This window comes from Castanea sativa, chromosome 10, assembly GCF_040712315.1.
Source record: "Castanea sativa cultivar Marrone di Chiusa Pesio chromosome 10, ASM4071231v1".
NCBI classification, from domain to species: Eukaryota; Viridiplantae; Streptophyta; class Magnoliopsida; order Fagales; family Fagaceae; genus Castanea; species Castanea sativa.
In genome coordinates, this window is record NC_134022.1 from 34,278,240 (window position 1) to 34,299,748 (window position 21,509).

A 21,509-nucleotide genomic window follows, 5' to 3' on the forward strand; every position below is an offset into this window, starting at 1 on the left:
TCTTAATCAATACTCTAAAGTTATTCAATTCGACTTTAATATTTCCTGATATTACGACTCCAATTTGTTGTTTATTGTCCAAAGTGGTTACATCATCTAATATATTTTGTTGTCATATCTCGTATGATCGTATTCGTACCCATAAGCCATAGCCCAAACAACAATGAGGTTTATCCAAAAAGAAAAGAAAATCTGTTGTCATGTCTCCTATGATCCTATCGGTGCCTCGTACCCATAAGCCATAGCCCAAACAACAATGAGGTTTATCCAAAAAGAAAAGAAAATCTGTTGTCATGTCTCCTATGATCCTATCGGTGCCTCGTACCCATAAGCCATAGCCCAAACAACACTGAGGTTTATCCAAAAAGAAAAGAAAAGAATAATAATACAACAATGTCACACTCAAATTGCCACTTCCCTGGTGGCAATGGCAGCTGTACGTATTAACTGGTGAGCTTTCAACAACATTCATTTGCTTGTTGGCAAATATTTGGCAAGATTTACCTTCCTAATTTGCTCCTACTTGTCTTTTGTAGGCTAGGCCAACCCATCTGACACTTTTCTACGTTACATTATATAACTATATTTTACGAAAAATTATTAGGTACTTTAAGAGCATCATAAATGCGTAGTCCCCCTCTCACATGAATAGTAGATTCTACTATTCATATAAAAGGAAGAAATACATATTTATGGTACTCTACCGTACACAATAATTTCCCCTATATTTACACCATACAACCCATCTTAGGCCATCCATCCTGTATTACAGTCAGTACTCATAAACTTCACAAATATGAACATAATGCATTGTGCACACTACTACATCCCTGTCCAACCCGACAAAAGGTCATATTGGCTAACAATTGGGGGGCCAAGGTAAGGTTCTCCAATAACAACTAGATCATCTGGTAGATCTTTTTCCTCAAGCATTGCATAGCCTGGGCCAAAAGGTAGAGGAGAAACATTAACACTTTATCCCATGGCTTAGATAGAAGTAAAACAACGTGGATTAGTAATTACCATGAAGAGAAGGAATAGGAAAGTCTGAGAAGTAAGTAGATCGCCTTTCAAGCTCTTCAGAGTATGGTGGAGACAACACATCCAAGATAGCACAAGGAGTCAATGCAGTGAAAGAATGAATGTTACCACCACTTCTTGGATAAAGGACAAAAGGTTCACACGGAGCCTTGAAAATGCCATCTACTACCGTGGCCGCCAAACCAGCTGCACCCACCATTTTAAGTTAGGATTCTTTCAATTTCGATTCTTTTCTCTTCATGGTTCAAATTAAATATTACAAATCTAAAATTGTACCGATTAACTGTGAAATGGACTCATATTCTCGTTTCACAGGTTTCTAATCAAAAGTTAGTAAACATGCTAAAAAAAACAGTGCTAATGTTATTGTTCGTATAGAGCTTTGATTCCTATAGTTTCTTACATGTTCGGCCTGCAGAATTTGTCACTTTCACCCAATCGTAAGCTTTGACACAAACAGAACCGTAGAGGAGCTTGCTTATGACTGTCATTCCAGGGTGATCGTGAAGAGGAAATGTCCCCCCTGCTGGAAAGCAAAACACTCCCATCTGCTCGTAAAAACAAACCACCTTAAAACAATAATTCTTCATAATCTAGCAATGAAGCAAGGAAAACAAGCACCTATTCTAGTAGTGTGGTTTATTTAAAGACTAAAGCACATGAAAGAAGAATAAAAGGATATATATGTGGCCAAGGCATAAACATGTTTCTACTTACAGAGAAATTGTCACATTCATGAATGTGAATATAAGTGATCTCAGAGACGCTTTGCCCATCAATCAATTTCTTGCCACTTTTTGGGCTTGGTAACGGAGACTCACATAAGCCAAATTCATCAATCCCTACGTCTATGGCTTCAGCTATGTCTGCATTCATCATTCGAACAAATTTGTTATAATATAATAAGAGTTAATAGTTAATACACAAGAACATGCATGAAGATTACAACATCTAAAAAGCCCAATATACCTAGGAGATTTCTCAGCCATTGAATTTGTTTATAGGTTGGAAGCTCCTTCTGAGAAAAAACAGCATTACAGGCATCATATATCAATTGTATTTTGCTTCTCTCCGTTGCACACTCCATCACTTTTTTTTTTTTTTTTTTTGGGTTAGGAAAATTAACCGGTGTGTTAGGATTCTTATCTTGTCAGTTTTGCGTTCACAGTGATCCTTAAATAATGAGAGTTAGCCATAAAAGGACTTGGTACTAAGTTATGTCAACGAAACCAGGGGCGTGCATGTTGACTTTCACCTTACAGTGGGCTTATTTTATTCTAATTGGAAATTTGTGTACCATTACACGCGGAGGACCTTGTAAATCAATCAAATTGTACACACTTGTAAAATCTAATTGTACACAATATTTGCCCTCTGTTTAAAAGTAAAAGTGGGCTGTAGACAATTGGAAAGGGAGAGAGTCATTCCCAACTGGCATTTTTCTCGGCTTCTAACGTAACTAAGAAAACAAAAACATTGGTGTTCTTACTTTTTTGGCGCATGGGAATGTCATACATCTCTAGATGCTGACCACGGAAAAGACTAGGCGTTAGGCAAGTTGCCATGGCCCAAAAAATAACTAATTGGATATTTGGTGAATAGTTTTAGGACCACATATTATTTCACAATTTTTTTTTTATAAACTTTAATGTGACAGATTGTTAGTGATTAATCATCATTTACAGATAGACCAACAATTTTTTCTTCACCAATCATGCTCTGCCACGTTACAATTATAGTAAGAAATTGTAAAAAATTTTGCAGTCCTAAATTTTTCCATATCTGTTTGACAAGAGAGAGAGAGAAAACGGCATTCACATCGGTCGGTTCTGTTATGGATTTTGCAATATGGGTACTAGTACCACCCAAAAAAAAAATCACCGTTGAAAATACGTGATTAGGATAATAAAACTTATGTTACAGTCAAGAGCCAGACTATACTATATTTATCAAATTATTAAAACAAAGAAGTTATATTAGTTGTGATTGTGGAGTCACTAAAAATAATGTTATACCAACTACAACTTCACATTTAATAAATTGTGAAATTTGTTTAAATCTACAGCATTACTCTTGTTTAAGGGCATCAATAATTTTAAATAAGTTTATTGACACAAAATTTTCTTAATTATTGACATTTTTTTTCTATTGATTCCATTTTTATGATTGATATATAATAAATATAGTATCATTAATAAGTTTGTGTGAAAGTGATGTTTCAAACAACACTTATCATCTCACGCTAACATTGTCGTAGATATACTTATGGTATTGCTAAAAAATTTAATAAATTAACTATGCCGTGAACTGGAGGGTATAGACTATGGACTTTATTAGTTGATTTAGGAGAACCTTGTTTCAAAACTTTCTGTTTTTCTTTTCACACCGTACTATTGCTCTCTCATAATAATAGGGTAGAACCCATGTGGAGTCCACTGATTCCACTAGGTGCTTGAGTGAGATAGGATGACACTGGAAAAATGAGAGTGGAAATAATGTCTTTCCCAATTCATTGTATATCAATGCAATTGTCTTTTTATTGAAGGCTTCCATTCATTCCTCAGCTTTGGAAACCACATAAGATGTTTCTATTTATTATAAGCCTAAATTGGCAGATTTTTAGAGATCTTTATGTGTTTAATTCTTTAATTAAAATGGTATTAAAATTTTAAAATTTTAATATTACAATAGTACAATATATAAATTTTTAATATTACAATATATAAAATTTTAATATTACAATACTACAATATATAAAATTTTAATGTCACAATACTACAATATATAAAATTTTAATATTACAATATTACAATATATAAAATTTTAATATTACAATACTAAAATTTATATTAAATTTTTTTTAGAGAAACAATATTTATATCAATCTTAATGTGAAGGAAAGAAAAAAACATGATAGTAAAATTTATTTGATAATGAGATACAATTTATAGGAAAAATGAAACATCTAAAAAATTGTTTATCTTTGAATGTAGAGCGTTAATTTTTAACATGTATGTTAGTAGTGAGTTTCAATAAGAATATATAAAATAATATGTAACAATTTTTTAGGAGGTCGCACTTGCATAAAGCGGAGATAAAACTTCTTATTTGAAACATGAAAGAAAAGGATTTTATAATTTAAGGATGAACATGAAAAAATTTATAACCTAAATTTTGGATACAAAAATTTTGAGATAACTATTAGAAACTTTCATATAGATAGTGAATTCCACGATCATGCAAATACAAATAAAAATTTGGATCGCATTTGGGTAAAAGTTATACGAAATAACAAAATTGAATATCACCCATGTAAGGACCAAAAATTATGTCCCCCAGGCCCACTTAGAATAATGAGCTTGCAGGGTTCAGCTGAGGCCCAAGTCAATAAATTTGTTAGAGAGAGAATCAAACAACAAGGGAGGGCTTAGCCCGAGGATCAGAATAAGGGAGGAAGGCCCTGTTTAATAAAATATATAGGTCAATACATTAACACTAGTTTGTCCAAGGAGGCCTAAATTCCTCAAATAAAAGTATTGTTCATGTTCTTCTCTCTATGATCTTTTTACAATGATCTCTCTATTTTGTCCGACCTCCTCTGTTTGATAACCTTCTTCTCCTTATATACTCTCCCCTTCTTCACATCTTGGATGTTCATTACTTCCTAACCAATCTCCCCTCACGACACTTGTCCCCTTTTCCATTTGAAGAAGGTGGTGAAAGGAGTTTGTTTAGTTGTGACTTGTATTGTTTAGGTCACTTTCTCATCAATGCAGCTAATAAAGCTGTTGCCTACCATTTAATGTGGCCAGGAGGTTAGATGCAGGGCATTCAATGCGGAGGCCACATGCTACCCAAAACTAGAAACTTCCCCCCTTGACCTTTCGTTCCCACTTAGTATGCCTTGTTAGATATTTTTATAAATATATATATATATATATATATATATATATATATATATATATATATATATATATATATCATATTTACTTTAATACTCATTTATGTGAATTGAATAAATCAATTATCCCTTAATGTCAGATATGTTAATTGCTAAATTTTGAAAATTCAAATATAATTCAAAATTTGAATAACTATTGTCAATGGTTTTAATTAGGAAATCTCTGAAAATTAATGTGAATTTTAATACCATATATTGCCAGCTTTTAGTATACTTTCGTTTATAAACTTTTTCTTTAAAACGTTTCTTTTAATATATTTAATAGTAACGTTATAGATAGAAAGTATCAAATATTGTACAACTATATATTTATATAATTTACCATTGATAGGTTATAGCATTATATAGTACTTTCCATTCTTGGTTATAATTATTGTGTATAGTTAAAGTTTCAAAGGAAAGTATTATTTAGTATTTAAAGGACAGCCACGTAAGGGCTGTTATTTTGTTTTTAATGGCATCTTGACCCTAAAAGACAAACTTTTTTTTGTCTATTAACTTACGTCAACGTATAAACTTTGAAAAAAAAAAGTTTCGACTGGTTTATATATATATATATATATATATATATATATATATATATATATATATATATATATATATAAAGAAAGCTATTGATCAGACATTGATTTCAATAATTTTATGATCATTTAAAGTTTTAAAGATAGCAAACGCTTTTTATTTTTTGGCTAAGGACAAGCAACATGTCTGGCTATATATATATGGAAAGAAATAAAAGTTTCAGATACACATTTTTTTTTGAATTACAAAGCTGCAAATTTTTTAAAAACAATTTTTTTTCCTAAACACTTACAATCTATTGCTTCTTACTACTCACAAAAATATTTTATCTTTTACAAAATTTTCTAGGAAAAGAAAATACTATAGAGAGTTTATATCCTACGAGTAGTGTAGGCTCGCAAAAATAATCAGCAAAGGTGGCTGGGCTGTTGTATCCTGGGGACAACGTGCAAAAACTATTTGTCTAACTACATATCCGTAGACGGCACAATTTGTCTCAAGACAATGACTTGTTCCACGCCTCGTCTTTGCTACCTCTTTTCGGTAAAATCAAATTGTGTAATTTCCAAAGAAAATTTAGGTATTATCTTTCATTTATTTCCAACATGTCTTAGAGTACTTTTGACTCATCTCTTCACCTCCCCGAGTAACCCTCCTCTTTGGGCCATGGCATTGTCACCCCACACTGCGACTCTTAAACTTCATTCTCGGTCCTCAAGCCCCCACAACCCACTAATTGATTCTCCACAAAAAAAAAAACAAAAAAAAAATCATCCACTAATCAAAACACCAAAAGAAGTAGGTTTTTTTTTTTTGCATTAACATCAAAATAATAACAACAATTTTTAACAATAAAAATACATAAATCAATCTTTTGCCTCAAATGTCATTCAATATTGAATTTCATGTACAAAAATTTATATATATATATATATATATATATATATATATATATATATATATATATATATAAAATGAAAAGTATCAAAGCAAATAAAAAAAAATGTGGTTAAAGATTAATAGCAAAATGTGTGCCTGTGTGAAAGAGAGAGAGGTATCTCTAATAGTGGGGAACAAAAACAAAAATACAATTGTGAAACAAATTTTTCATTGAAATTCTTAAACTTGTTGGTTATAAGAAGGATAAACATTCCTAACATATTTATCTCTAAAAATATAGAAGGGAAAGAAGGAAATGAAACTTATTCGCTCAAAAGAAAACAAAACATTGGTTTGTGCCAAAAGTTCTTGCTTTTGTGGCCTACGGGAATATTATACATCTCTAAATGCTGATCTCGGAGAGAGACTACAAAGTGAGAAATATCTGTCTAACAGCAAAGCGAGAAAAGGCATAGTGTGTGCATTACAGAAACATTGGGCAAGTTGCCATGGCCCAAAAACATAATCAATTGAAATATCTGTCTGACAACAAAGTGAAAAAATAAAAATAAAAAAACTGCATCCACGTCAGTTTGTCCTGTTACGTATTATGCACTATGTGCGCAGTGCGCATTACTAAAAAAAAAAATTTTACTTTGCACCTTTGGGGGTTTTTGGGCAGGCATGAAAATTAGGTCAAACTAAAAATAAATTTTAGTTGATCGTAAAATACCCACCTACACTCGTAAATTATTTTACACCCTTATTTTACTTTCAAACTATTTTCACTCTCCTTAGAAAATTCTTAATCACTCTCTCAACTCATTCACGCCAAGTCGAAGCGGAAGGACAAGAGAGAGCTAACACACCAAAAGAGAGAGAGAGAGAGAGAAAGCGAGAAAGATAGAGAGCGAGAGATTGAACTGGGTCTGATCATCGCTGCTGCCCTCTAGATCGCCTCGCCCTCCTCTAGGTCAAATCATCTCCTCTCAATCTCGTCGCCGTCGCCCTCTGGGTCAAATTGTCTCCTCTCGATCTCGTCGTCCGCCATTCGCCAATCTGCTTTTTCTATCTTTCCCTCCAACCAACCAAGGCCGAATCGGACACTGCATGTCACTGATCTAGTGCCTTCACTTAAGAACCACACCCTCTCTTCCACTCTCTCTCATCTCACTTTTTCTCTTTGACCCGAACCAAGTCTCTTACTTATTTTTGTGTCTAATTTTCGTTTTCTTTGATCTCTGGTTTTTTTTTTTTTTTAATGGTGGTGTGGATGGTGGTGGATTTTCTGTGGGTGCTGGTGTGTGAGTGCTAATGGATTTTCTGATATAAAATTTGTTTGGAAGCTGTGAAAATGTGAGAAACTAGTAGAAAATTTGCATTTTCAAAATGTTATCAAGCACTTGAAATTATTTTCTAATATAATTTTTAAAATGCAACCATACATTATAAAATATTTTCCTTTCCCGAAAATATTTTTACTTGAAATTATTTTACACTAAAACAAACGCAGCCTAAGTGTGCGTTTGAATACCACTTATTTTGCTAAAAATTGAAAACAGAAAACAATTAAAAAAATATTTTTTTAGTTATTGTTCATTACTGTTCACTACTGTTTAGCATTGTTCATTTGCCTATTTGTACTGCTGAAAAAGAAAAAAAAAAAAGAAAAAAAAGAAGAAGAAGGCAAAATCGCAATCAGAGCAAACGCAGCCTAAATCCAAACTAAGGGTGTTATCGGTTTGGTTCGGTCGGTTTGAAGTGCGATTTTTCCACCGAACTAAAATTTCGGTTTTACCAAATTTGGCACCGACACCGAACCGAAAGGGAGGAACACCGACACCGAACTGACTGGATTTCAATCGATTCGGTTTACGGTTGTTTCCAATTTCTTAGAACCAAACAGATTAGAGACAAAAAAAAAAAAAAAAAAAACCTATTTCTCTTTATTTTCTCACATTTTCTCAACACCCAAACACCAAGCAAACAAAAAAAAAATCAAAATCATGTATATAATCAGAAAACATACCAAAATAAGAAGAAAAAAAAAAAAATATATATATATATATATATATATATTTCCTTTGCTTTCCCACGTTTTCTCACCACCCAAACATGAAGCACCAAGCACCAAGCACCAAGCAAATAAGAGGGACTGTGAGGAGGCCGGCATAGGGAGGCGGTGGCAGAGGCAGAGACCGTGAGAAAGAGGGACTAGAGAGTGGAGTGTTTTGGTTGGCGCATTGGAGGGGGTTATTATATAAAAAACCAAAACCGAACCGAAAATTTTGCATCGATTTGGTCGGTTTGAAGCGATTTTTTCGGTTTCTTGGTTTTTTGCACACCCCTAATTCAAACGGAGCTTAAGAATAGTATAACAAAAGTTCAATGAAATCTATGAATAGTAAGAAAAATAAGCTGAATAGTAAAATAAGTTTGTAAAAATAACTCATGCCAAACGAACATTAAATTCAATACCTCCTTTCCCTTATCAAATTATTAAAAAAAAGTTATATTACTTGTGGCAATTGTGTTGTGGAGTCATTAAAAATAATATTATACCCACCACAACTTCACAATTAGTAAGTTGTGAAATTTTTTTTGTATCTACAATATTATTCTTGTTTAAGGGATTCAATAATTTTTGTAAGGAACAAAAATCCAACCAAGTATTAAAGCCCACTTAAAATTGGAAGTGGATCTAATCACTTAATGCCCAAAACAAAGAATTTGTAGAGAGGGAACACAACAACAACGGACAGATGTGTCCCGAAGACAGCAATTAATATAAAAGAAAAAAGAAAACACGCTCCCACAGGCTTGCCCGAGGAGGAATCTATCACATTCAACTATCACTCTTCTCTCAATTCTCCAAGATCTCTTTCTTCTTTTTCTTTTTTTCCCCATTCTTCTAGCCTTTTTCATCCTTATCTATACTCCTTCATCCTTGCATCTCCAACGTCAATCTCCCACTTCACCCTTTTCTCATGTTGACACATGTTCGATTACTTGTAGAAGGTGGTGGAAAGGAACTGACTAGTTGTGATTCGCATTGTTCAGGTCACCTCCACATCAATGCAGCTGATAAAGTTGTTGATCCTCATTTAATGCGGCCAAGAAACTAGGTACAGAGTATTCAATGCGGAGTCCACAGGCTATCTACCCCCAAACCAGATATTTTCTTTCTCTGCCATATATCACTAGTCTACCCTTTATACTTTTCTATGCAACCTTGTCCTCGAGTCCTCAACCCTCATCCTTAATTAAGATCTCCTCAGTCCCTTGATCTTCATCCTCGGTCCTCGGCCTCCCACAATAGCCCCTTAAAACTTGTGCTATTAATTGTGAATTAAAAGCCCAGTTTTAACTTTGCAAATTAGCTATTCACGTGCCACTTGTTTTCCCACATGATAACGTCTTTTCGCTTCCTATGACATGTTCCTAACGCTTTGAAATTCACAATTGGTCATTTATGGCGTCAAGTAGCTCATTGTCTCCCCACGTTCTACGGCTTGATCAGAATTGTACGACTCTGATTTTCCCCTTAGTTATGAGCGGGAAAATCACCACGCATTTTTGCCTCTATATAAGCAAGACCTGGGGCTAGCTGAGGTTCATTTTGAGCATTTTGAAGGAAAGGAACCTCCCGAGACTTAATGGGTAGATATGCTAAGTTAGTAGATACCAATGAAGCGAGGGCAATTTTTTAGGCCCAATATAGAATTCCTGACGGTGTTGAAATTCAACACTGTGAGAAGGGAGAGTGGTTAGTCCTACCACAGCCACCCGAGTCTGTGGTAATTCCAATGATCGCCTTTATTGAAGGTGGGATGGAAATTCCTATGGGGAGGGTAACTCAAGACTTCCTCTTAAACTATAGATTAACTCCAACCCAATGTTCCCCCCCATTTTTAGGATTTTGGGGTGTATAGATGCCATAAACCGTAAGATGGGGACTAACCTTTCCTAGCACGACGTAAATTGGGTGTACAATTGCCAAAAAAGAGAGAAAATTAAGTACTATATGAAGTGTAGGGTTCCCGCAGTTAGGCTAATCTCCTGCCTGCCTGACTCGAGCCAGGGCATGGACGAGGATTTTCTTATTGTCCCAGTGAATTGGTACGACAGATTACACTACCCTATCCAAGAAGAGGAGCCAAGTAGGGTCCCCAATGACCGAAGCAAGACTCGGGATTTTTAGTCAACTTCCTTTACATAATGATTCTGCATTTAATAATTTTCACTAACGATATTCACCATTTGTAGCAGACGAATATCACACCGCTCCAGCTAAACATTTGGTAAACTTCCAAGACCTAAACAAAATCCTTAGGTCGGAGATATTTTACACAAAGTCGGACAGCTTAGAGCGGCACACATTTTTCTCGGCTACAAGCTCTCTATCAAGTGTTTTCAAAGCCCAAAAAACGTTATTAGAGTCAAGGATTTGTGTTTAGCTTTAATTGACGTGGCTGCACCAGGCTTCCTGTTGACTGAGCTTCCTCTAGAGGGGACCCAAGACACCAAACTTCCAACGCCCTTAGTAGCCAGACTTATCTATTCCCAGGAACCACCCATCCCTTTTAAGGACGAGGAAAGGGAGACTACACTTGAGCCCATTCGTCCTAAGATGATAGAAAAAGACTTTGAAGTCTTTTATTGCGAAGATGCTCCTAGTACTTCTGCAACTCACTCTTCGAGAGACATGGGTTTTCAAGAGAAAGAACAAGATCTCCTCACCTTGTTGAAAGCCCATACTGGGGATTCTTCCCTAGCTGTAGTAGTACCACCTCGACCCGCCATTCTGGCCATGACGCGCACCTCGCCTGCCGAGGTTGTAGATAAGAAAAGGAAAAGAGGTTAGGGAGGAAAAAGCCCTGTAGACACCGAAGAAGGCGAGACCGCCGAGCCACCCACAAAAGAAACCCAAGTAGGAAAAGGGTAACAAAAGAAGTCTGCACACATTGGGACTTCTAAAGAGATGAGCGGAGACCAGTCTAGAAAGGCTTCGATCTAGAGACCTATCTTCACCTTAAGCTCAGGCAATCTAGTGCTTGATGATGCCAACCTGAGGAATCCTAAGAAGGGTAGCTCAAGTTTGGTGGCAGAATGCTTGGAGAAAGCGCTATGCTTACCTGAGGATATGGCTAAATTGAGGTCTTTCCAGAGAAGAAAAGTCTTCTTGTCTTTGAAACAAGACCTAGCCAAAGTAATACACAATGTCTTTGTACTAGTATAAGTGTTTTCATTTCTATATGTGTGACATTTACACTGTTGTTTTCTCTACAATCTGTTTGGTAGGTTGTCCAAGCCGCTTTTATGGTCGAGGAGTGGGTAGATCACTCCTTGGATGCGGCAAGAAAGGCCGAAAATGGTCTGGAGGTTGTAGTAAAGGCTCAAACTGAAGCGGAGCAAAAAATCAAAGATACCCCTTAGCCAACTATCTAAGGTTGAAAAAGCTCATAGGAACGCAGAGTCCGCACTCAAAAGCTACTAGAAACAAGCAGACAATGCACTTGAGGCTCGAAAGAAGGCCTAGAATAGACTGGCTCTAACGGTGGCAGAGCTGAAACAAACGTAGAAACAATTAGAGGTCAAAGACCAAGAGAAAGCTGAGGTTGAGCAAGCAGCGTATGATATCGGTATGAAGAAGATAGCGGAGAGCCTTAGTGCCCAGCTCAGGGATGTTGCCCATGCATTTTGCAAGGAGGTGTGGGGCCATGCCTTGGATGTTGCAAAGGTATCTACTAAATCTGAGCTACGGGCTCAAGACAAAGTATACTACTCTTTTGCATTACAATTGGCACCCATTCCTCCAAAGCCTCCAGCTGACTCTAACTCCATTCTTCCTTCCTCCACAGTTCCCCCCGACCCACATCCTTCCTCCGCTTTTGCCAAAGGGAAAGGAAAAGGAGAAGACGTGCCACCAACAGATGATGTGGCAGTCATGGAGAATGAAGAAGATGTGATCGAGGTAGTGCATTCGAAAATGAAGAAAAAAGACAAAGAGCAAGAGAAAAAAGAAACTAAGGAAACATAGTCAGCTACTTGAATTTTTAGCTAGAGGAACTTAAAGACATTTTTGTATTGGGCCAATGAATTAGTGGCGCCTTGTTTTTGCGTTGTACCTATCTTTAGTTTTAACAACAAAAACAGTCCATTGAATTTATTATTATTAGTGTAGTTTTGTATGCATTTTTTTTTTTTGGATTTCATTTTGTCATTTCACTTGTCTTTTTCCTGTCCATCTTGCTTAGTGATCAATTCATGGGGCTTACTGCCACAACCTCACTAGTACATTAGCTTATAAAATTTAAACAAACTAGCACATAACATTTACTTGAAACTAGACTTGGACTCTGCAAAGTATGTTTTTTAGTTACGTCTCAGAGTGATGACCCCAGAAATTGAACTAAGACCAGATTGCGCCTTTCTCCCAGAAGGTTTCTACAATATGTTAATTTTACCTAGGAGTCAAACAAGGCCTGTGATCCAAGGAGTCAAACAAGGCCTAGGTTCAATTTAACACTTAGAAGCTTTTGTCATTATGTTAATTTTTCCTAGGCTTGTGACCCGAGGAGTCGTGCAAGGCCTAGGTTCAGTTTAACACTTAGAAGCTTTTGTCATTATGTTAATTTTCCCTAGGCTTGTGCCTGAGGAGCCGAACAAGGCCAAGATTCAGTTTAACACTTAGAAGCTTTAGCCATCTCATTATAGGTTTCCCAATACCTATCTAAATAAGTTCTAAGACTCTCTCCCTCCATCATTGCCATAGATAATAATGAATCTAAAGGCTTAGGGACCCTACTACATGTTATGAACCGAGCCGCAAACACTTTTGTCAGCTCTTCAAAGGACCCCAAAAAGCCCTCATCTAAGGCATCAAACTAGCGCATGGCTACTGGCCCGAGGCTAGAAGGAAAAACTTTACACATTAAAGCTTCATTATTCAAATGAACTGCCATCTTCTGGTTAAAATGGCTAACATGTTCCACGGGATCAGTCCTGCCGTTATAGACGGTAAACGTAGGTTGAGAGAAACGATGGGGAAGATTTGCCTTGTTTATCCTCCTTACGAAAGGTGATTTAGAAATTTTCCTTAAGGTTTTACTCATAGCATCATTCCCAGTGCCTTGATGCAACAATCCCCCTACTCGTTTACCCCTACCTATCTTAAACTTGTCCAAAGAAGTAGAAACAGAATGGGATTTGCCAGTTGGAGATTTGGACCTATGATGATCACCCCAACCCTTTCCAACCTCCGAGCCACCACTAGATGAAGAAGGAGAACTCCTTCTGTTACTTTGTCTTTGTTTCAACTTTCGATGCAAATAATCTATTTCTGACTGCATCTTCTGCAAATCTAGATCATGAGAAACACGATCCCCAGTGTGTGATAGACTTCTTAATGCACGATCACTGTGATATGACTCCACTACCACACTTGGGGTGCAAAGTCTATCACCTCCCCGCTGCATGCTTACAAATTGGTTTTCCCTCTGTGAACCAACCGATTCCTCTCTATCCTGGCTTGCACTTGCCATCTCTCCTCAAGATAGACCCTCCCGCTTTATTGTTCCCACAGATGGCGCCAATTGTTAGGACCAAAAATTCAACTAGGTATTAAAGCCCACTTAAAACTGGAAGTGGATCCAATCACCCAAAGGCCAAAACAAAGAATTTGTAGAGAGGGAACACAACAACAACAGATAGATGTGTTTCGAGGATAGCAATTAACATAAAAGGAATAAGAAAACACACTCCCACAAGCTTGCCCGAGGAGGAATCTATCACATTCAACTATCACTCTTCTCTCAATTCTCCGAGTTCTCTTTCTTCTTTTTCTTTTTTCCCCCCTTCCTTTAGCCTCATTTATCCTTATCTATACTCCTTCATCCTTGCATCTCCAACATCAATCTCCCACTTCACCCCTTTCTCGTGTTGACACTTGTCCGATTGCTTGTAGAAGGTGGTGGAAAGAAATTGACTAACTATGATTCGCACTGTTCAGGTCACCTCCCCATCAATACAGCCGATAAAGTTGTTATTCTTCATTTAATGCGGCCAGGAAACTAGGTACAGAGCATTCAATGCGGAGTCCACAGGCTATCTACCCCCAAACCAGATATTTTCTTTCTTTGCCATATATCACCAGTCTACCCTTTGTTCTTTTCCATGCAACCTTGTCCTCGGGTCCTTAGCCCTCATCCTTAATTAAGATCTCCTCTGTCCCTTGATCTTCATCCTCAGTCTTTGGCCTCCCACAATTTTAAATAAGTTTACTAACACAAAATTTTCCCAATTATTGATATGATTTTTTCCCCGATAATCAAATATGATTAATTTATGGTAAATGTGGTATTGTTGATAAATTTATGTGAAAGTGATATTTCAAACAACACTTATCATCTTAACACGAATACAATTGCAGAAATACTTATTGTATTGCTAAAAAAAAAAAACTTGCCGTGAATTAATGGTGTGTTTGGTTGGAGGTGAAATAGGGAGGATAGAAAAAAAAGGAGAGAAAATAGGGATTAAATGTTGTTTGGTAAGGAGAGAAAGGATGACAAATTTTTAGTAGGACCCATGCATTTTCTCTTCTAACCCACCGAAAATTAATCTCTCCAAAATAGAGAGAAAACAATTGTGGAAACTAGTCCGATTTGTTTAACAAAACTACCCCTGTTACAAGCTTCTCTTTGTTCTCACTTGTTTGTATCTTCTCTTCATTTGATTATCTTTAGCTTCTGTTTATGTGCACTGCGTAAGGTAACGTGCTACTTCTTCTTCTTTTTTCTTCTCTGTTAAATGGTCGTTGGGCCATGTATCAGCGTGTGCTAATGTGCTATCATGGCTTTTTTTTTTTTTTTTTTAATTTTTATACTAGGCATCGTTGGGTTTTTGTTTCTTTTCTTTTAATTTATTTTTTAATTGGGCATCATTTTTGTTTTAATAAATTCGGTGGGATTATTATTTTTTTGGTTGATTGTTTGTTTATTTTTTAATTGAGCATAGTTTATTATTTAATAAGGCCATATGAGTCAATTTATACCAATTTCATTTTCCATCCTATCATTTTTCTTCTCATCCCAACAAATGAGTTTTTCATCATTTCACTTTTCCATCCTCCCAATCAAACACATATGAGAGTAAACTAAATCTTTTCTGTGCTTCCACTTTTCTATCACTTTCTTATTTTCTATCCTCCTACTTTTCCACCCCTTTAACCAATCGATCCCTAAAGGGTGTGGACTATGGACTTTATTAGTTGATTTAGGAGAACCTGTTTAAAAACTTTCTGTTTTTCTTTTCACCCATACTCTTTCATAGTAATAGACTAATAGGGTATAACTTATGTGAAGTCCACTGATTCCACTAGGTCACTAATGGTCTGTTTGAATTGAGAGAGAGGGAGAGTAGAGTAGAGTTGGCCGGAAATTCATAATTTCCGACTAACTCTATTCTACTCCCCCTCCCTTTCCCCTCAATCTAAACAGGCTATAAGTGAGAAAGGATGACACTTAAAAAATGAGTGTGGACATAATGTTCCCTAATTCATTATATATCAGTGTTAGTGTCTTTTTACTAAAGGCTTCCATGCATTCCTCCAGTTTGGAAACCGCATAAGATGTTTCTATTTATTTTAAGTCTAAATCAGCAAATTTTTAAAGATCTTCATGTGTTAAATTTGTTAATTAAAATGGTTTGAAGATCATTATGTTTTTAAGTTTATTTCATATTAGAGCATGTACAAAGCCATTTTGATACAAATTTATTGTTTATATTAATATTCTAAGTAAAATAATAATTATCAAGAATTTGTTTTAGTATAACTTCACATGTGCCTATACTTAGTGTTATATATTTCGTTCATAGTCAATCTTAAATTCAAAAACAAAAGAGGAGGTTTGCAGTAGGTCAACTGCTAGAGCAAAATTTAGTCATCTTTATCTTTTTGTATGATAGAATAAAATATTATTTTTTGTAAAGAATAGATAGACAAAAGTTTTGTAACTGAATGGACACCTCTTAATATTTTCAACAAAAATGTTTAGAATTCAAAATCCCTCATCCATTATAACTATCGAATTATAAAATTTAAAAACAAAAAATTACAAAGAATATATTTGAAGTCTTTAGTCCACTCCTACTAGTCACAACCCTTTGCAATTTTCTTCTTCTCTTTTGCCAATTTTACAGTAATGCTAAATTACTAATAAACCCTTTGTGTACATTAAGAACAAATGTGGTGATATGGTGTCACCTTCCCATAACCCCTTTAGGGTTCAATGTAATATTTTGGATCCATAGTTATTGTGGGAGGCAAAAAGATCCTGATGGGAATGTGGGTCTTTTGGGCCGTGTTAAGGAAGGCCGACCTGCTCCTGGGTTTAGAATTTGTTAGTACTATGGGTCGGCCCATACGCCGAGGATCCGAGGATCCAGCCGAGGGTGAACTTACCCTCGGATGAACACCGAAGAACTCGGGATTTCATGGTAGAGATTAGGGAATGACACGGTTAAGGCCAATGGTTAAAAGGGGGGAACCCTAGAACGCCCCAGAAGCACCGGAGTTGAAGAAATGTCAAAGATAAAGGCTGCTACCTCCACATTAAAGACCCTGCACCTACCACCCTGGCCGCATTTATGGGGAAGTGACACCTGAACAGTGGAAGAGAAACTTCTGGTTACTATTCAAAGGCACTGAGAAAAGAAATATCTAGGCTAAGGGGGAGGTGAGGCAACACGTGTACAAAGTATTCAAAAGAGTAGTATTTAAAGAGTAATCTAAGACAGAAAAAGGGACGGACTTTTTGTAACCTAAAAAGAAAAAGAAACAAAGAGAAAGATATAATATAAGAACAACTCTCGGTTTACATCCGAGGAAGCTGATTTACGATATTCCTTGTTGTTTCCAATTACTTGCAATCTTTATTTTGTCATTTAATCCTCACACGCTTCTAACCTGGGTTTCAAGCCCACACTCTACAAATTCATATTGTTTAAGGCTCATTGGGCCTGAGCCCATAACTGTTCTTGGAACCAGGTGCAATTGTGCACTTACAGTTATCATTATAGAAAATACCAATATAGGGATGCACTCCATAATTAAAGGTATTCATTTTTCACGAATCCTTTTTCATTTACTTCTCAAGGAAAGTTCACTCTACCCTAATATAAATTTTACTCATGTCCAATTTTAGGGCAATTTTTTTTGGTATTATTATTATTATTATTATTATTATTGTAGGGTCAATGGCCCCGGAGTATATATCTATGTCTGTATTGGGCCAATGGCCCAATTCGAGGACATTAAGAAGTCTGAAAACGGGAAAATATCTCCTCAAGGGTCCGGGTTGGAAAATAAAAAGATAAAGTTTGACTAAGGTCATCCAAGAAGGTGGTCTGAGGTAGAATACTTCCTTGGCAAAGTAAAGCCGAGGTTGAGAGGGATGGTTTGTCTGCCAGAAGCAACCTTCTAGGAGGTCCTGTAGATTAGGATGTACATGAAAAGAGTATAAGACAAGAAAGGGCCGTGAAATATTTAAGGAAAAAGCTGCTATCACCGCATTGAATACTTTGCAGCTAACTCTTTGGCCGCATTAATGAGGAGGTGATGCCTGAGCATCAGGGTTCAGCTTTACAGCTACCTCCAAAGACTTTAGGGAAGGGCTGATGGGACAAGTATCCAAACCAGTATTTTGATCCATATGTGGAGGATGAAGAGAGGAAGAAAGATGATATAAAAGGAGGAAGAGACATTTAGAAAAGGGGATCGGAGTGAAAGAAAGAAAACACTGTAGACTGTATATTTTTGTAATCTTCCTTTAAGAAGAAAGAAGTATAAGAACTAGCTCCTCAGCTTTAGTCCGAGGATAGTTTTTTATTATATAAACTTGTCAATCAATATTGTTTTGTGATCTTGAGTCAATACTGTTGTTAACGAAGCCTATAAGTAACTAAATTTGGAACCCACTCTTTACAAATTTATTGTATTGAACTCTTTGTGCCTATACCATTTCTACTATTGGGCTTAGGTGCAAATTGTGACCTTACAATTATTATTATTATTATTATTGTAAGGTCGCAATTTGTACCTATGCCCAATAGGAGGAAGGGTATAGGCCCAAAGAACCCAATACAATAAAATTATAGAAAGTGGGTTGAAAATCTTGTTTCTAATGAGTTCAAACAATAATAACAATGACCCAAGATTGCAAAATAATAGGAATGGATTAGTTTGTATGACAAAAGTTGTCATTGGACTTAAGCCGAGGAACAGATTCTTATATTTATTCTCTCTTAAAGATGGATTACAGATATTCAGTCTATAGTGTTTTCTTCTTTCTTCTCCAATCCCCTTTTCTCTAGGACCTTCTTTCTTCTTATACTACCTTCTTTCCCCTATTTTTGCTCTCCACGTGTAGGTCTAGATTGCTAACGTTGATACTTGTCCCATCAACACCTTCCGGAAATCTTTAGGTAATAGTTGTAAGGCTGAAAATCACAATTCAAATATCACTTCTTCATTAATGCGCCCAAAGACTTAGGTAGAGAGTATTCAATGCGGTGGTAGTAGCTTTCTCTTAGATATTTCCCAACTGTTCCTATTCTCTGTGGCCCATGAAACATATCTTTATCTACAAGACCTCCTAAAAGATCATTCTGGACAAGATGACGTACCATTTGATCCTTACTTCGCTTAGCCAAGGAGATACCCCTTCTCAAATTACCTCCCTTAGTTTCTTCTGTCGCAATTTGGCTGTAGGTCTCTGGATTTGACAACCTTACCGCTATAAATCCATCATTGGACAAGTAGACAATCTCGAACAAAGCCCACGGCCCAAAAATGCACCTTGGGCCTTTTATCCCTACAATTATTTCTTGAAATTATGCTCAAATGAGATTTTTAAGAACCATTCTACGTAAAATGTTTAAGATTTAGTTTCAAAAAGTTATTGTAGGCATACTGTATCGACTTTAAAAATAGTGATATTTGAAAGTTGAGGAGAATCTTAAGTTTCAGTCATCTTAATTAATAAAGTCTCTTGTTGTCAAATAAGAGATATGAGATTCGAATCTTGTCTACGCCAAAAAATCAATTGGCGTCTTAACTTGATGATAAACAATTATCATAGAATGGACGTCATATGTTAAAATTATATCGTATCTAACATATATATTTGTCGTTTATCATTGTATAAAACTTAAAATTATTCCTTAAGCCTCTCCACCCTTTGAATATTAGCGTAAATGCACTTTAAGTCCTTATATTTTGGCTTTTTTCTATTTTGGTCCCTACATTTTTATTTTACCACTTTTAGTCCCTAAACCAATCAATGCGTGACATTTAAGTTCTTACCGTCTCCCAACTAACAGAAAAAGCTGATGTGGCTGACGGCACAGTAAAACTTAAAATTATTCCTTAAGTCTCTCCACCATTTGAATATTGGCGTAAATGCACTTTTAGTTCTTACATTTTGGCTTTTTTCATTTTGGTCCCTGCATTTTTATTTTACCACTTTTAGTCTATAAACTAATTAACGCGAGACATTTAAGTCCTTACCGTCACCCAACTAGTAGAAAAAGCTTATGTGGCTGACGGTAGAGTAAAATAATAATTAAAAAAATTTATTTTGGCATTAAAAAATTGTCATGTCAACATCTATATTAAAAAATATATATTAATTTTAACTAAATGAAAAAAAATTAAAAACAAAAAATCAAGCCCACCCATACAGATCAAAACACCACAATAGATCTAACACACAAATAAACGCGTATTCACAAAAAGAAAAGAAACACAGAACTTTTGAAGCTTTGCGTTTTGAGCCATCGCCTTTCTATCTATCTTCCCGATTTTGGAGCTCCTCTAATTCACTCTTTCTCTTTCATTCAATTTCTCGTTGTATCGCTCGCCGCCGGTAAGGCCTTCGATACCTGTGAATTTCTCAAAGGCGAAGCTTTGAAATATATATATATATATATATATATTGTCGCCAACGCAAGAGTCATGGTGATGAAGGTTTGGGAAGTTGAGCCTGGCAAAAAACTGAGGGTATTTGAAGAACAAGAACCATGTTGTGGCTGTTGATTTTGTGGGAAAAGTGTTGGTTTTAGAGGTGGATCTGGGTTTGGATTTGGTGGATCTGAGATGGGGTTAGTTGGTTTAGCCCAATTGAACCTAGTTGCTTGGAACCTATAAGGTTTTGAGTTAAGAACTCGTCTAAAAACATGTGGGTCATCGAGGTGGAGCAACCATTTGAGTATGAAGAAGATGGCTGGGTTGGGGTTGGAACTGAGGGAGAGAAAGAAAGATAGTTGTTGTAGTTGTAAGAAGGAGAAGAGAGAGAAGGTGCTGAAGCAGCCGGGGATTGTGTACAGGTCTTTGAGGGATATTCTTGGTCGCGGTGAGGAAGAAAGCTAAATTTTTTGGGTTTATTTTGTATTTGTTTCCTAAGAAAATATAAGTTTATGGGTTTTGTTGGAGATTGGTTTGTTTATTGGGTTTATGGGTTTGATTTGTGAAAATCGTGTGGATTAGTGATTTGCTGGAGAATTCGGTCTTGAATGATTGTTTGTTGTTGTTGTTGTTATTTATTTATTTATAATTTATGGGTTTGTGTTCTTAGATCTGAGTTTATAACTCTTAGATCTCAATTAATGTGATTTTTTATTTTTTTTATTTAGTTAAAATTAATAAATTAATTTTTTTAAAAAATTTAGACGCTGACGTAGCAATTTATTAATGTCAAAATAAAATTTTTAATTATTATTTTATTGTGCCATCATCCACGTCAGCTTTTTTTATTAGTTGGGTGACGATAAGGACTTAAATATTACACGTTAATTGATTTAGAGATTAAAAGTGGTAGAATGAAAATTATGGACTAAAAAAAAAAAAAAGCTAAAATATAAAGACTAAAAATGTATTTATGCCTTGAACATTTGATTGCCTTGAGTGCGAAGAATTTGTAATCCAATACTTCTCAGGCAGCTGGGCCTTGTCTTTTCTAAACCAAGCATGTCTGATGTCTCTCAGCAGCCCAGCCATTAGGCAAGGGGTAGATACTCATTACTCAATGGTCCATAGACTTACCAA

At 35.8% G+C, this 21,509-nt stretch overlaps 1 protein-coding gene across 1 annotated transcript; it reads right to left on the reverse strand.

Annotated features, from left to right (window-relative positions):
* Positions 1 to 396: 396 nt before the first annotated feature.
* LOC142614136 (plant cysteine oxidase 1-like) lies at positions 397 to 2,184 on the reverse strand. The gene is made up of 5 exons (XM_075786679.1): positions 2,011 to 2,184; positions 1,759 to 1,907; positions 1,445 to 1,589; positions 1,024 to 1,227; positions 397 to 941 (listed from the first exon to the last, which is right to left on the reverse strand). The coding sequence occupies exons 1-5, from the start codon at positions 2,126 to 2,128 to the stop codon at positions 823 to 825; spliced, it is 735 nt and encodes a 244-aa protein (XP_075642794.1). The 5' UTR covers positions 2,129 to 2,184; the 3' UTR covers positions 397 to 822.
* Between the last annotated feature and the right edge of the window lie 19,325 nt (positions 2,185 to 21,509).

What these genes read in the sequence shown, in the direction of transcription:
- LOC142614136 (XM_075786679.1), bottom strand. Translation starts at nt 2,128, where the DNA reads ATGGAGTGTGCAACGGAGAGAAGCAAAATACAATTGATATATGATGCC. An exon ending in ATGAATGTGACAATTTCTCT is followed by an intron (nt 1,590 to 1,758) that starts GTAAGTAGAAAC and finishes TTTTACGAGCAG; the next exon opens with ATGGGAGTGTTTTGCTTTCC. An exon ending in TCCTATTCCTTCTCTTCATG is followed by an intron (nt 942 to 1,023) that starts GTAATTACTAAT and finishes CTTTTGGCCCAG; the next exon opens with GCTATGCAATGCTTGAGGAA.